General features: G+C 50.2%; 1 protein-coding gene and 1 long non-coding RNA gene across 3 annotated transcripts in view; one reads left to right on the top strand and one right to left on the bottom strand.

Annotated features, from left to right (window-relative positions):
• The window catches only part of LOC310842222, a 274,827-nt gene that overhangs the window by 97,829 nt on the left and 160,826 nt on the right, over positions 1-16,172 (top strand). The gene's annotated exons all lie outside the window — the stretch shown is intronic.
• KIF3C (kinesin family member 3C) overlaps positions 91-16,172 on the bottom strand; it is a 45,049-nt gene continuing 28,967 nt past the window's right edge. Inside the window, exons 3-8 of one of the 2 annotated variants that reach the window (XM_083733308.1) lie at positions 15,052-15,174; positions 12,730-12,848; positions 9,914-10,033; positions 8,568-8,709; positions 6,712-6,887; positions 91-5,170 (exon numbers count right to left, since the gene is read on the bottom strand). In XM_083733308.1, coding sequence (XP_083589434.1) covers positions 5,077-5,170; positions 6,712-6,887; positions 8,568-8,709; positions 9,914-10,033; positions 12,730-12,848; positions 15,052-15,174 — 774 coding nt within the window. In that variant the 3' untranslated portion in view covers positions 91-5,076. Of the gene's footprint in view, positions 5,171-6,711; positions 6,888-8,567; positions 8,713-9,913; positions 10,034-12,729; positions 12,849-15,051; positions 15,175-16,172 lie in introns of both variants that reach the window. The other variant, XM_083733307.1, reaches the window with a different exon arrangement.

Raw genomic sequence — 16,172 nt, 5'->3', positions numbered from 1 at the left:
GGGGTGCGGGGGGGGGCAGAAGATTCCCGATAAAGACTCACAAGACCAGCCAGCCACTGTGACGAAGAAACAGCCAGACACAATCCAAAATCTCTTTAATTAGCTCACACACTTTTATTTTCATCGTTATAAACTGCAGACCTTGGGGCTTTCTCGTCATGCTCCCCCAACCAGCCCCACATTTTTTCTGCTGTTTGTCCTGAGCATCTACTTTCTCTGCTGGCCTGGACCTTTTCCGGCTTGTGATGTGGGGCTCTACTATGGAGGTCAGATCTGACCATGGTGGGATAATTTAGGGCAAGTGTCTCCCCCCCCCCCCTCCAAAACAAAGTCAGGAGTGATGCTAATGAATGAATCGGGTCTCCTTTTTCAACAATGCTCATTCCTTTATTGTCAGGGCTGGGCTTTTTGGAACGGTGCTGCCACCACAATGTCCAGGCCCACACCAAATCAAAGCGACGTCACAAGGGTAGTGAAGAGCTCTCCACCCAGAACCAGAGGGGGTGTGGGACGACAACCTCTGCCAGTACATTATGTATAATATAACTATGCTTAATATGTCCTGTATATTCATATGTATAGAGCAACAAGCATTGGCCACCACCGTATACCAACTTTTGACTTCCTAAGTAAATCACCACCGCCGCAACAGGCACAGACGATTTTGGTCCCAGTCTAGGCCCTTGTCTTGCTGATCAGCCAAGTCCCTCCCGCTTTCCACCCCACTCTGGAATTTCCCCCAGTCTCCAGCCCCCCACATTAGCGCAAATTCCCCAGTTCCCCTGGGCAGGACACCCACAAGCAGCCACGCAACACATACACACCCCCAACACACACATTCATATGTAAATACAGACTCGCCAACATACAAAGAACAAAGAACATCAGAAATCTACATCTGAGGTTGTGGCAGCCCCTTGTACAGAGACACCTCCGCCAACGGGAACTGGCTCCTGTCTTAAATAACAGTATTTCTTTACAGCTGTCCTTGAGTTTTGTGCTAGGAAGGACGTTGGAGGTTATTGGCAGCACAGCGGTGGATTGAGAAACGCAGAGTGTGAGAGATCTCCCAACGCAAAGTACATGGCAGGAGGAAATGGCAGGCTTTGGCGTAAAAAGTATAGCTTGTCGGACCCCTTGTTTGCACCACCACTGCCGGTGGCGGGGGGGGGGGCAGTGAGTGAGGTTAACTTCCCAGTGACACCTCCAACTCCCTAAAGCCAAAATCTGTAGCGCAGGAGGCGTTGCTCGGCCTCAACACACTGACCTCCTCCATTTCCCATCCAGGCTGAATGGAAATAATTCTGTTCTATTGTAGCTCCCAATGCGATGGCTGCTCTCGTCTTTGTGGTGCTGTAGAAAACAATTCCTCAGGGAGAAGTAATGTCTTTAGCCTTTGAAACTGGGAAGGATGCATCTCCTCTCTTCTGGCAGATCTCCAGAAAGCACACTTTTCTAACCCACGGCAAACAAAGGACACAAAGCTCAGCTGAGCCTTCATATGCACCTCTAGACGTGGGGCTGGCCTTCAGAAGTCTCTGCTGTCCCTTTGCTGTCCCTTTAGTGTGTGTGGCTGTTGTGCTGTGAAGTAAACCAAGCAGCTTCCCTTGGGTGTGCTTGTTCCTGGCTCCAGAGCCATGCACAGATCTCTGAGTTTATGGGAATCAAAGGCAAGGAAGTGCAGAGTTAATTCAAATCCACTCTCAGACAGGTGAAGGAGTGAGAAGGGCCTTCCTCCAGCTGCTGGACTACAGAAATGCACCTTCTTTTGTAAGCATTCAGCCTCCCTGACCCTCTCTGGCTGCCCAGCAACTTCTTCCAGCCCAACAGGAAAGACAATCCTTTTTGCTTTGGATGCAGAAGGCCTCAGGTTCACTCCCCAGCTGCATTGAGGGCTGGTAAAGACCCCTGTCAGAAACCCTGGAGAGCCATTGCACATCAATGAAGACAGTACAAAGGCAGATGAACCAATGGTTTGGCCTTGTGCACGGCAGCTTCCTCTGTTCCGATAGTCCCTATAGCACAGCTTTCTCTGCTGCTACTATGCACTATTAATTCCCCAGCCATGTGCAGGACCCCAACGAATCATGGCAGCTCAGCATCTCTGGAGGGCCAGCGCAGCCGGGGCACAGAAAGCGCTGGGAGCAGCCAGGGAAGCTGGTCAGGGACCAAGGGGCATAACACACAATTAAACTGCATAGCAAGTTGGTTCCTGTGGGACCACCTCTGGACAGCCTTTTCTGCATCGAGAGTTTTCCAGGTACACTGTACTTTTAGTATATATTTTATCTATATCAATAATATATATTGTTGTTCACTGCTTTTGGAGCCTATTCCCTTGCCCAAAAGCAGCTTGCAGAGTCCCCTTCCCACCCACCTTCTGGCGGTTTGTGTTTTTCAGAAGCAGAGACCACAAACTCACCCCCCCCCCGCTCTGCATCCAGGAGTCGGGAATAACTGCTGCTGCTCTGCCCCCTGGAACAACCCTCAGGCAAATTCCATACTCGCAACCACCAGGCATGGATCAGAATCCCTGCTTCATTCAAGGGTAGTCTCATATGGGGGGCAAGAATTTGTCCTGCTTCTTTTCCTTTAGCTGTCACAGGGACTTATATGAGGGAGCATCTCCACCCCCATCATTCTGCCCGGACACTGAGGTCCAGCTCCGAGGGTCTTCTGGCGGTTCCTTCATTGTGAGAAGCCAAGTTACAGGGAACCAGGCAGAGGGCCTTCTCGGTGATGGCACCCGCCCTGTGGAACGCCCTCCCATCAGATGTCAAAGAGATAAACAACTACCTAACAATTGGAAGACATCTGAAGGCAGTCCTGTTCAGGGAAGTTTTTAATGTGTGGCATTTAAATGTATTTTTAATCTTTGTTGGAAGCCGCCCAGAGTGGCTGGGGAAACCCAGCCAGATTTGCTGGGTACAAATAATAAATTATTATAATTATTATTATTATTTGGGGCTGGCTCCAGAGTAAACGAGAGATGAGGAAGCCACAGAATCCTTGGCCAGGACCAGAGCGGCAAGAAGGAAACTCGGGGAGTTGGGCTGACCGAGGGGGATCTGTAGCCACACCCCAGTGCTTCAGGCTGTGCTGTCTCTCAGGCCAACTGCCCAGCTAGGAACATCAGAAGCTGCCATTGACAGACTCAGACCACTGCTTCGTCAAAATCTGCTCTGCACCAGCTGGCATCCCTGGTTGTCCACGATTTCTCTGCGGTCTTTCCCAGCCCTCCCTGGAGATGACAAGGACCTTTTGCACGCAGAGCAGGTGTCTGTGTTGACTGAGCCACGGCCCGGCCCCTAGCTCAGTGCCACAGCCGCCTTTTCACCAAGTCCCTCCTTTTCCCTTCCTCTGGCTTCTGGTCTTGGACCGTGGAGAGCGGAAGAGCCCTTCTGCTACAAAAGCTGTAGCAGGCACAGAGCACTGCAAAACTCTGCCCATGGTGGCTGCTTGTGGCCAAGTCCCAGGCACCAGGAGGTCTGTTTGGGAGCAGCATCACGAGGATTGGTGGCAACGGCGTGCTGGCAGCTATCACACCAGGCATCAAGCGCTCTCCATCTCCCCAAGCTAAATGCAGCCTGCGGGCTTTCCCCCGGAGAGAAGGCTCATCAACACTCTCCTTGCCTAGAAAGCAAAGTCTCAGCCATTTCCCTCTTGCCCCTCTCCTTTCCCAGGAAAATACCCACTCTTTAGCCTCAAATCGGAACAAGAAGATTGCCGTTGGTTGCGATTGAGCACTAAAGAGTGGTTTTCCCCATGAGAAAGTGGATGAACCCAGAGTTTTGCTTATTTCTAGGAAATTCCCAGGCCAATTTTAGGGGCAGCCACAAAGCTAACTGACTAGAAGCCAAAGGGCAACTTATGCAGAGAGACACTGACCATGAGGAAAACGCAGGGGGCGTGAGGGTTGGGTTTGGTGGTGGCGGCGGGGTGTTTATTCCACCTTGCCCTCCCCCTTTCTCTTTGATTTCTCTGCCTTCCCCTCCTGACCTCAACGTGGCCCCAGGAGGTCCTTGCCACCGGCTGGACGCTGCATCAAAGCTGCCTGTCCCCGTTGCCACTGCAAGAGAGCCATGAATTTCGCGTAAAACTCAAGAGGCGCCCTTCCCTCTGCTCTCTCAGGGGAGCGGGGCCCTCTGCCTCTCTCCCCATGTGAGGCACATGATTGGTTCTTGACTTCAGGACGTCTCTTCCCAATCGGAATATGGATGATTCCTGTCCTGGAGAGGCAATATGCAACAACCCCACCACGTGGGCCATTGCAGTCACTTGGTGGGTCAAGCGGGGGCCCCCAGCCAGTGGTGCTGGTGAGAAGGTCTGGTAGCATCCCAGCCCCCTCACAGATCTGCTTGCATAATCAGTCCTCAGGCTCTCGCTGCGCAGCATGGAGCCGTTTGGTGTGTTTTTTGGCTGGGTGAACAGAAGGCAAGGCGAAGCCGATGGTCTTGGTGCGAGAGCAGAGAGGATTCCGTGGCTGGCAAGGAGGTCGAATCCTGCCTCCAAGCTCTGCCAGCACCGACCAAACACTCCTCGTAGGGGACACTGCAAGGAGACAGCAACTTCTTCCGAGGCCGGAGGGAACAGAGGGAGCCGAGTGCAAGTGGTTTGGGCTCCGCCTGCCCCAAACAGGTGTCCCAACTGAGCTCAGAACGTCGACAGGGTGAAGAAAAAGCAAGAGTCCGCCTTCTAGGAAGGTTGTGCGTGGTGCCAGGATGCCCCAACATTGCCAGGGGAGCAGCTGGCACGGAGGACGCTGCTTGGCCCCAAAGAAGAACCCGCCCCCAGCATCCTTACAAAGACACATCATAAATAAATATGTTAAATAAATAGAGCGACAGTCCAGAGAGGGCGGGGGGACGGGCCCCCCAGAACCATCCTCCCGTATGGATGCACAGAGACACACACACACGCACACACACACAAGAAGTAGCTAAGGACAAGGATGAGTTAGTGCAGGGGGACCCCCCCTCCCTGGACCACGTGTCCTCCGAGGCAGCAGGTGACGGGAGAAGGAGCCTCATCCTCCATGTGCGAAAGGAAGGGCCAGGGAGGGCCAACGGGGCCTTGTTACTCGTGAGCCAGTGCTGTGGCAGCGTTCTGTGAGCTGGAGGCAAGGGACACGTGCGTCGTCGACGACGGCAGGGAACGAGGAGCCTGGCACCTGGAGGAGAGAGACGAGAAGGAGGGGGAGAGTGAGGGGCCATGTTGCCCCCTTTCTTTCTTCCCTGCCGGCCCAAATGCCCCGCATCCATCAAGGAAGTTCCCCCTCCCATTGCGGAAGAACCCAGGGAAGACCAACAGCCCCTCCAGACTCAGCAGCAGGGCTCAGGAAACTTTTTCTGCAAGAGGCCGGTCCACTGCCCCTCAGACCTTGTGGAGGGCCGGACTATATACAGCGGTACCTCTGGTTGCGAACGGCATCCGTTCCAGAGGCCCATTCGCAACATGAAAGGAACACAACCCACAGTGGCATGTCTGCACACGCGCAGGTTGCAATTCGCCGCACACTTTGAAGGGGGGCAAGTAGTCCTTCTCCTCACCCCACCCCAGCCGCCTTCTCGGTGTGCCGCCTGCCTCATTCGCCAAAGGGCTGGCTGCGGCAGCATGAAACGGGCTTCCTCCTTGCCTAGAGAAAGAAGGTGCCACCGCTGCCACTTCTTGTGAAGCGAGTAGGCAGAGTGAGCTTGTCCGCACCGCTCTCTGGCCCACAGGAGCACCAGGGCGGTGGTGAAGGGAGGAAGCGGCCGAGCAGGGGCGGCTCTGCCAATCAAACGCCGTACCTCCCATCGCCATCACCGGGAGTCTTGGCTTCACGGCGGGTTCCGACTTCGTGGCTCGGGCCGGATTTAGGACCCAGGTAGGCCTGATCCGGCCTGGGGGCCTTAGTTTGCTGACCCCTACTCAGCAGCCCGGGACGCGGGTGGCGCTGTGGGTAAAACCTCAGTGCCTAGGACTTGCTGATCGCAAGGCCGGCGGTTCGAATCCCCGCGGCAGGGTGAGCTCCCATCGTTCAGTCCCAGCTCCTGCCCACCTAGAAGTTCGAAAGCACCCCTAAGTGCAAGTAGATAAATAGGTACCGCTTTATGGCGGGAAGGTAAACGGCGTTTCTGTGCGCGGCACTGGTGCTGGCTCACCAGCTGCAGCTTCGTCACGCTGGCCACGTGACCCGGAAGTGTCTCCGGACGGCGCCAGCTCACGGCCTCTAGAGCGAGATGAGTGCGCAACCCTAGAGTCGGTCACGACTGGCCCGTACGGGCAGGGGTACCTTTACCTTTACCTTACTCAGCAGCCTTAACTTCTCCGTTGCCAGAGAGAGAGAGGACATAGTGAAAATGTCCGCTCACAGCTGTTAATCCCCCAAATCTGGAAAATGACCTGAGGTCACCCCACGGTTCTCTGTTGTTTATGCAAGGCATCCCAGAATCTGGTTGATTCCCAGCCTGCTCTTCTGATTGGCTGGCACGTAGCTGAACAGATGAAATGCCGGTCCTGGGTGACCATTCCTAACCTTCTTACTCGGCTAATGCCGTACCTTTGAACCTCTCCAGTGGCCCCAGATTCTGCCAGAGTCCTACTCGAGTGTAGGCTGAACTCCTGACATCCTGGTGGGAAAATTGTCTCCACCTCAAATTCACTCCCAGCTGTGCAGATGAGCACTCCACAAAACCTTCTCCATCACTCCTCTCTCTCTTGCTCACTCACCAAGACCGCGACTTCCGCACTCGCGACGCCGCCGGCCGCTCCAGGAGGCTGTCGAGACGCATGAGCCTCTCCAGGTGCAGAGCCCGTGGATCGTGCTCACTCGGGTCCCGTGTGATCTCAAACTCAAAGACGGCCGGCGGGGAGACATCCAGTTCCAGGAACATGATATTCTCAGCCTGTGATGAAATCGGGGAAGGGAGGGAATTCAGAAAGGAGAGGCCAGTTTGCCAAGGAGGTGGCGCAGAAAAGGGTGAAAATGCAACACATCCACAAAAAATACGAAGAGGGATCTGTCCTCTCGTCGATTTGCAGAATGGTAGAATTAGAAGGGGACCCCCCAAGGTCATCTAGTCCAACCCCCCTGCAAGGCAGGATTCACAACTGAAGCATCCCAGATGGATAGCCACCCAAACTCTGCTAAAAAAAAAAACCCCTCCAAGGATTTAGAAAGTGGATTCCCTAATACTTGCTTAGTTATTTTACATATTTCTCACTCATCATGGCCTCCTACACCTCTTTCCCTCTTTTCTTCCTAAAGTAACACTAATGCCTCCACAAATGAAACTGTAGAAAATGTAGAAAATGTAACTTGAAAAAAGAGACAAAAACAACATTTGACAGATAATAATAATTAAAAAAAAAATAAGAAAGGAAGGAAGGAAGGAAAGAAAGAGAGAGAGAGAAAGAGAGAGAGAGAGAGAGAGAGAGAAAGAAAGAAAGAATCCCCCAAATCACCTTGAAGGTAAAGAAATACTGATAACCTTTGCCTTCTGCTAATTCCCCATGAATTAGCCTGGATTGTGAGCCCTTTGTGGCAACAGAGACCATTGTTTAAAGCATAGTTGCTGTAGCCACAGCCCTAGAAGATGGTCTTCCTACAAATCTGTGTGAACCTTCCTCCAAATCGGAGATGGACAGAGTTCCCTGAGGTGAGTTTGCGCCATCAAAATGGCAGCCACAGGGAGAGGAAGGGGGCTTCCTCTGAGTGCTGCCTTTGACCCAAACGGTGCAGGTCCCGGACTCCTCCCATATGGAGCTGCCCCTATTTTTGAGGTCCTCCATCACTGGGAGGAGCTACTGGAGAGAAGAAGGCGCAGTGGTGGCCAAACTCAGCCCTCCAGATGTTTTGGGACTACAACTCCCTTCATCCCTAGCTAACAGGACCAGTGGTCAGGGATGATGGGAACTGTAGTCCCAAAACATCTGGAGGGCGGAGTTAGGCCACCACTGTTCAGACTTACTGTATTCTTATCTTGGTTTTGATAAGACACCCCCATTTATAAGACGCCTCTTATTTTTGGGGACTCAGATTTATTAAAATGGGGGGAGGGGAGATGTATCCATGTATAAGACGCCCCTTAATTTTTGACATTATTTTTTAGCGAAAAAACCTAGTCTTATACAGTGGTACCTTGGGTTACAGACACTTCAGGTTACAGACGCTTCAGGTTACAGATGCTTCAGGTTACAGACTCTGCTAACCCAGAAAGTACCTCGGGTTAAGAACTTTGCTTCAGGATGAGAACAGAAATTGTGCGGCGGCAGCGGGAGGCCCCACTAGCTAAAGGGGTGCTTCAGGTTAAGAACAGTTTCAGGTTAAGAACGGACCTCCGGAATGAATTAAGTACTTAACCCAAGGTACCACTGTGCACGGGAAAATATGGTACTTTTGTGTTGTGGATTTTACAATCTTGTCGGCTGCCTTGTAGATGTTTTTTTCCAGATCCGAGACTTTCCATTGGTCCATCTGGGCAGTGCTTGCTTTGTGACCAGGAAGTTCGGTCATCTCAGGGTCCCCTTCCGTCCCCCAGACCCCATTTCTCCCCCTCCCCCCCTCGGTTGTCCTCTCGGCTCACCCGGTATCGAGGATGGGAGCCCATTGACATGGCCAGGCGAGCGTACTGGCTGATGGGCCTCTTGTACCCCACGGCGGAGGTCGGCCGCTTCTTCATCTGGGTGGCCGTGGTGGTGGTGGGGCTGTTGCTCCCGCTCCCGCTGCTGCTGTAAAGAGATTGGTTTCCAAGAATGGAGAATGGGCGCAGGACGGGCTCAGGATCATCAGCATTGATAAAAAGCTTCATGTGTGGCATATCTCTGCCACCCTGCGCCTGAGCTAGTGGGCAAAGGATTCCCGGTCTGCCTTGCCCCATCTAATTATTTTACTGTTATTTCTTAAATTTGCTATTATTCGTTAAATAAACGGTCTCGGTCCAGTATATCTGAAGGAGCGTCTCCACCCCCATCATTCTACCCAGACACTGAGGTCCAGCTCCGAGGGCCTTCTGGCGGTTCCCTCCCTGCGAGAAGCCAAGTTACAGGGAACCAGGCAGAGGGCCTTCTCGGTGGTGGCGCCCGCCCTCCCATCAGATGTCAAAGAGAAAAATAACTACCAAACTTTTAGAAGACACCTGAAGGCAGCCCTGTTTACGGAAGCTTTTAATGTTTGATGTATTACTGTATTTTAATATTTTGTTGGAAGCCACCCAGAGTGGCTGGGGAAGCCCAGCCAGATGGGCGGGATATAAATATATTATTATTATTATTATTATTATTATTATTATTATTATTATTATTTTAAAATTGTACACTGCCCTTCATCCAAAGATCCCAAGGCAGCTCACAACAGAAACAAATACAAAATGAGAAAGCAGGCAACTCCCCACATGCATGAAATCTCCTTGCATGGCGCTGGGAACCCAGAAGTGGTGCGTGGCTTGTGAAGAGACCCGCCCCACATCCTCTTTGGCCCTGGGAAGGTCTCCTCGTGAGCCGGAGCCTGAAGAGGAAAGCCGCCCTGAGTCCCAGTCTGGGATAAATGTGGAATATAAATAAATCTAATAATCACAATAATCGTATCTGAAGAAGTGTGCATGCACACGAAAGCTCATACCAAGAACTAACTTAGTTGGTCTTTAAGGTGCTACTGGAAGGAATTTTTTTTGTTTTGACTATGGCAGACCAACACGGCTACCTATCTGTCACAATAATCATAGTTAGGGTTGGGATTTCCTGGCTGTCCTCAGAGGTGCTTCTCATTTGGGCTACTGACTGTGCTACAAATGTAGATGAGCTTGATATCTGCTCAACTGTCATGGCTCCAGCTGAGGAACCCAGGTGTTTTTTTGGGGGGTGTTGCTTGGGCAGAGAGCAGTCCTGCCCTTGTTGGCAGACCCTCCTCCCACCAAAGGGCTCAGAAACTCACCTTCCTGGCGTGAGCACCAAGGGCTGGAATTTCCACTGGTCCTCCTCACAGTCAAAGTAAAGGCGGTTCATGATTTTGTTCTTCTCTTCGGGGGGGATGAAGTTTTCAATGATCAGATACCTGAGCAAAGATGGAACGGGCAGCGTCAGCAGGAGGCAGGCTGCCAAGGGAAGCGGGGGGGGGGGATTTCCCCACGTGGGGATTTCAGATTTTTATTTATTCCCACACGGCTGGAAAAAAAGGCGGGGACAGGTTGGGGGCCAATGAAAAGAGGTGGGTGACTAAGTGAGCGACAGTGGATTTATTTTATCACTTGTTCTGAAAGGTGTGAACTGTTAGAATTCCTGCTCCATGATTGCAGTCATGGGATTGTTGTCTTTTACATGACGGTATATGTTTGGGAAGTGACGGAGACAGGATGTTTGTGTTCCTGTGTTCCGTGAAGTGGGACTATTGTCCTTTGTTCTTTTTCTCTTTGCTGTCTGATGCTAGAGAGAGAGGGAGCCATGTTGCAGTGCTCCGTGTGGGTTTATATGTAAATAAAGTAGATTAGCCAAAATGCTGAGTTGCTAAGGTCTGTTATGCAACTGCGCAAACTCTGCGGATCTCTAAGTGTGCCAATGTCTGTTGGCATCGGTTGCTGTGATGTTCGGGCAGAAGAAAGCTTTTGAAGCTCCCAAACGATCGGCCAGGAGGGAGGGAACATGCGAGTTGGGCAGGTGTCTCTGCCAGGGTCCTACTCGAGTGTAGGACGAGCTCCTGACACATACTGATGGAACCGGCAGCATCAGCAGGAGGCAGGCTGCCGAGAGAAGCGGGGGGTCTGGCCACATGGGGATTTCAGATTTTTATTTATTCCCACACGGCTGGAAGAAGAAGGCGGGGACAGCTTGGGGGCCGATGAAAACAGGCAGGTGAGCGAGCGAGCAACAGTGGATTTATTTTATCACTTGTTCTGAAAAGTGTGAACTGGTCATACCAGTGTAGGAATCTGGTTGGCCACTGTGAGAACAGGATGCTGGACTAGGTGGGCCAGATCCAGCTGCCAGGCTTTCCTCGTGTTCTCACATTTTAGGACATCCCTTACCAGTGAAGTGAAGGACATGAGGCAGGAGTTGGTAATGCAGGCGAGCTGTGCAGGAGCAAGCTGCCGGCTAGCTCTGTGGAAGCTCCTTTTATTGGCACAATATGCAAAACCGATCAAATACATTTTGGACTGTGACCTTTACACATCTTCCAGTCCCAAGATCGTGGGGTGATACCAAGTTATTTTGGCACCTGTTTCCACTGCGTCAGTTTCCCCTTGAACCATGTATGATGAAGGAGACAAAGGTCACAGACGGACCACTAAGAGATCAAAGGTTAGATAGAGGGCATGATGTTCAGACAGCTGTGGCTTTGTCTGTGTGGGGGGGGAGGTGTGCTCCGCACCCCAAGGTCACGTGTGTGGACAGCTGAGGCTGCCCGCAGGTGAAAGTATCTCCATACCCAGCGATCATTCCTACAACAAGGAGCTGTGCTAAAGCAGTTTGACCCCATTTGCACTGAGACGTCAACCTGGTCTTCAAAACAACTTCCACCCTCACTCCGAGAGCAGCAGCAGCAACAACATCCCCCTCTCTCGGGATCCTTCTGGCTCCCCTGCCTTCCTTCAAGTCCTCCCTACGGACCCCTTCCTCTGGAGCCCTCTTGTTCCGTTGCCCCCTCCAGGGACACTCGACTCTCCCCATCCCAACAGCCCTTGACATCTCATCCCAGGGCCCAGCAAGGTGAGATGACAAGTCAACCCCCTCACCTTCCACCTACACCAGGGAGGGATCAGCTGGCTGGCCACCCGCTGCCCTCCTGCGCCCCCACCATAGGTGGCCAGAACGAGATACTGCAGCGTCCAGTTGAGGGAGGGGGCTCAGGTAACACTAAGGGCCAATACAGTGGTCCCTTGGTTCTCAAACTTAATCCATTCCAGAACTCCATTCCAAAACCAAAACGTTCCAAAACCAAGGCGCGCTTTCCCATAGGAAGTAATGCAAAGTGGATTAATCTGTTCCAGACTTAAAAACAACCCCTAAAACAGCAGATTGACATGAGTTTTACTATCTATAAAATGATCCATAAAATGAAAGCAATCAACAATGTACAGTGGTACCTCGGGTTACAGACGCTTCAGGTTACAGACGCTTCAGGTTACAGACTCTGCTAACCCAGAAATAGTACCTCGGGTTAAGAACTTTGCTTCAGGATGAGAACAGAAATTGTGCCGCCGCCGCGCAGCAACAGCGGGAGGCCCCATCACCTAATGTGGTGCTTCAGGTTAAGAACATTTTCAGGTTAAGAACGGACCTCCAGAATTTTTAACTTCTTAACCCAAGGTACCACTGTACTGCAGTCACACAATCAATCAATCAGTAGCTGAACTGGGTTCCACACAGTCACAAAAACAAAACAAATAGAGCCGTGAAAACAAAAACGCAAAGTAAATAGCAAAAACAGACAGAGCTCAGCGTAGCACTCAAATTGGAACATGTTCAGCTTCCAAAAAAAAGTTGGCAAACCAGTTTGCTGTGTTTGGGTTCCAAGTTGTTTGAGTACCAAGGCGTTTGAGAACCAAGGTACCACTATAGAGTCTCACTTAAAAAGCTGTGGGCTCAGGCTTGGCTCCCCCAACCTGAGGCACGCTTGCCCACCCCCTCAGGCCTCCAGACCGCCAGCCCCTGAGAGTGTCAGGGGCAGCAGGAGGAGGTCAGGCGGGGGCAACCTTGGCTTGGGCTCCCCCTGCTGCTGCTGCTGCTGCCGGCTGAGCCCTGCCAGACACTCACTTGAGCTTCAGTTCCCTCGTCTGCTCGTTCTGTGCCTCCTCCAGGTCTTGCCGCACGCGGATGTATTCGTCGTGTTGGTCCTGGATCTCAGCCTTCACGGCCTGGAGTTTTGCATAGAGCTGCCGGTGAGAGAAAAAGGGGCATCCCTCGTTTATAATATAAAATATTATTCATTTTATAACACAAATAAAAAACACAGACAGAAAAGGCAAACAATACGAACAAATTCTTGTCATATCCTTATTTTCTAAACATTGTTAAGTTGACTTCCCCAAGTCCCACCTATCTGATTTTCATTCTATTTCATCTTTAGCGGTTTACATATATCATAATTTCTAACCATCTTTTTTTTAATCATACTTAAAATAACTTCACATTTTATCACTTACAAATAATATTATTTTTAAATGCCCTATCTTCTGCTTCTAACCCTACAGCCTATACCCACTTCCAAAGCTATTCTAGGGTTTAAATATTAACATATTTTTTCAAATATTCCTTATTCTTTCAGTCTTCTTCCACCGTCTCTTCTCTCTGGTCTCGGAGTCTCCTGGTCAGTTCGGCAAGTTCCATATAGTTCATGGGCATCGCTCGTGTAGGGGGAACGGCCGTTGTGCCACTGCCAGCCCATGTGCCCTTCACCTTGCCACAAGCCGCCACGGGCACTGAAGGCCAAATTGACAGAAGGGCGGACGACTTATAGAAATTTATTAAAACAAGAGGGAGTAGAGTACAAATTAAATTTAAGGAATTATCGGGGAAATTCACAACATGGTTACAATATCATCATTTGAATGAAGTATTTAAGAAAGATAGGATACGAGGGTTTGGGGAACAAATATCACAACTGGGGAGAGGCCTGTTGGAATGTAATGTAAAAGTGTTGTCTAAAATGCAGAAAATATGATTGGAATGGGAGGTTGAGCAAGCAAAATGCTCAATGATACGTTGGGCAATAGATATCGGTCATAATATAGACATGGAAGCACGGGAACGATTGTGGAATACGGGTGTAAAATTTACAGCATGTTATGGTTGAAGAGAAAATGAAAAATGATATGAAAATGAACCGCTCCAGAGAAGCGGACACGGAGCAATGGATCCAAACTACAAGAAAGAAGATTCCACCTAAACATTAGGAAGAACTTCCTGACAGTAAGAGCTTTTTGACGGTGGAATTTGCTGCCCAGGAGTGTGGTGGAGTCTCCTTCTTTGGAGGTCTTTAAGCAGAGGCTTGACAAGCATATGTCAGGAGTGCTCTGATGGTGTTTCCTGCTTGGCAGGGGGTTGGACTCCATGGCCCTTGGGGTCTCTTCCAACTCTAGGATTCTATGATTCTTCTATGATATATCAATGGTATTTAGCACCGAGTGAATAGGCAAAAATGTATAAATCTAAATCAAATAAGTGTTGGAAATGTAAAGAAAGGGAAGCTTTTAATGTTTGATGCATTACTGTATTTTAATATTTTGTTGGAAGCCGCCCAGAGTGGCTGGGGAAGCCCAGCCAGATGGGCAGGGTTAAATAAATAAATAAATAAATAAATAGAGAAAGAAGGTTCTTTTTATCATATGTGGTGGTCTTGTCGTAAGGTTAAAGCTTACTGGGAAATGATATATAATGAATTGAAAAGGATGTTCAAAATAACTTCTATAAAAAAAAACACACCCAGAAGCTTTTCTTTTGGGAATTATAGAGACAAAACTACCCAAACTGTATAGAAATTTATTTATGTATGGTACTAGAATAGCAAGAATGTTACTCGCCCCAAAATGGAAATAAGCAGAAGTCCCAGCAAAGGAAGAATTAATACAAAAACTTATGGAATATGCAGAAATGGCAAAACTTACCAGAAGAATAAGAAATAACAAATGAATAACAAACTTTTTATAAAAGAACGGAAATGGTTTATTCAATATTTACAGATAAATTGTAAACGGATAAAAACAGTGGCAGGATTATTGCAACAACCTGCAGTTTCATAAGGGTATATATTTACAGTAGATCATTAAATCAGCAAGTTAAATTAATTTGGATATGAAGAAGGTATAAAAAAAAAAAATTAAGGAACTGCAGAAAGAGGGGGAAGGAAGTCAAATTTTGAAATGTTCAGTGTAAAACTAATGAAATGTATAAATTTGAAAAGCAGAAATGAAAACTTTGGAAAAAAATGTTTGTCCTCTGGCTTGGGTCCCGATCCCTGGCAAGCGAAGCTTTGACCTGGGCTCTCGCGCTGGGCCTCGGACTGCAGCTATGGGGAAGGAGGGACCCCCCCCATCTCCCGCCGCCCCCTCTGGCCACGCTCCCCCCCCCCTTGCTCACCTTCTTCAGCTTCTTGGTCTTGATCTCCACTTCCTGCTGCAAGGAGGTGAACGTTTCCCGCAGCTCCATGGTCTCCTCGTCTCGCAAGAGCACCTGCTGCTGCATCTCACGCTCCCGCCGCTTCTGTGGGTTGAGACCAGCAAAGCCTTAGTCTGCGCGGGTCAGGGGCTTCTCAGCTGAAACCCCCCACCTGCGGACCCTCGCCCGTGCCATTGCGTTCTGAAACACGCTGCCCGGGGGGGGGGGGGAGGCATGGCTGGGTTTGCTGCAAGGCACCCTTCCACCTGCAAACTTCACATTCATCCAGTGCTTTACCAACTGCACTGGCTCCCAGTGAAGCACAGGGTCAGGTTTAAGGTGCTAGTTTTGACCTTTAAAGCCCTGTGCGATCTAGGACCCTCGTACCTACGGGACCGCCTTTCCTGGTATGCCCTGCAGAGGACCTTAAGGACTTTGGAGGTCCCAAGTCGCAAGGTGGTTAGATTGGTCTCAGCTAGGGCCAGGGCCTTTTCAGTACTGGCCCCGACTTGGTGGAACGCTCTGTCCCAAGAGAATAGGGCCCGGCAGGACTTGACATCTTTCTGCAGGGCCTGCAAGACAGAGCTTTTCCGCCTGGCCTTTGGTTTGGACTCAGTCTGACCCTTATGTTTCCCTCCCCTTATTGTCTTGATTTATCAGCTACTTTAAAATGAGGCTGCATTTTAACCTGCATTTTAAATTGTTGGTTTTTTTTCATTTTCCTCCCCCCCCCCCCCCTTCTCCCTATTATGTTTTTACTGTGATTTTATTGTTGTTAGCCGCCCTGAGCCTGGCTCTGGCTGGGGAGGGCGGGGTATAAATAAAAAAATATTATTATTATTATTATTATTATTATTATTATTATTATTACCTGCCCATAAAATCAGCTGTTAGGGCCCGGGGGGAGAGGGGGTCTCCCACCCAAGAGCCCCACAGGGGACACACAGAAGAAGAGGACTTAGACCCCGGACCCTGGCGGTGGGACACTGGGGAGCATCCTGGAGAAAGGACAAGCTGGGAGATTCTAGACCAGCGGTTCTCAACCTGTGGGTCCCCAGATGTTGTTGGACTACAACTCCCATCATCCCTGAGCTCTGGGCCTT

Source organism: Podarcis gaigeae (assembly GCF_964106915.1).
Source record: "Podarcis gaigeae genome assembly, chromosome: 3".
NCBI lineage: Eukaryota > Metazoa > Chordata > Lepidosauria > Squamata > Lacertidae > Podarcis > Podarcis gaigeae.
The sequence above is the reverse complement of the archived record's forward strand: the minus strand, read 5'-3'. Positions and strand labels throughout refer to the sequence as shown.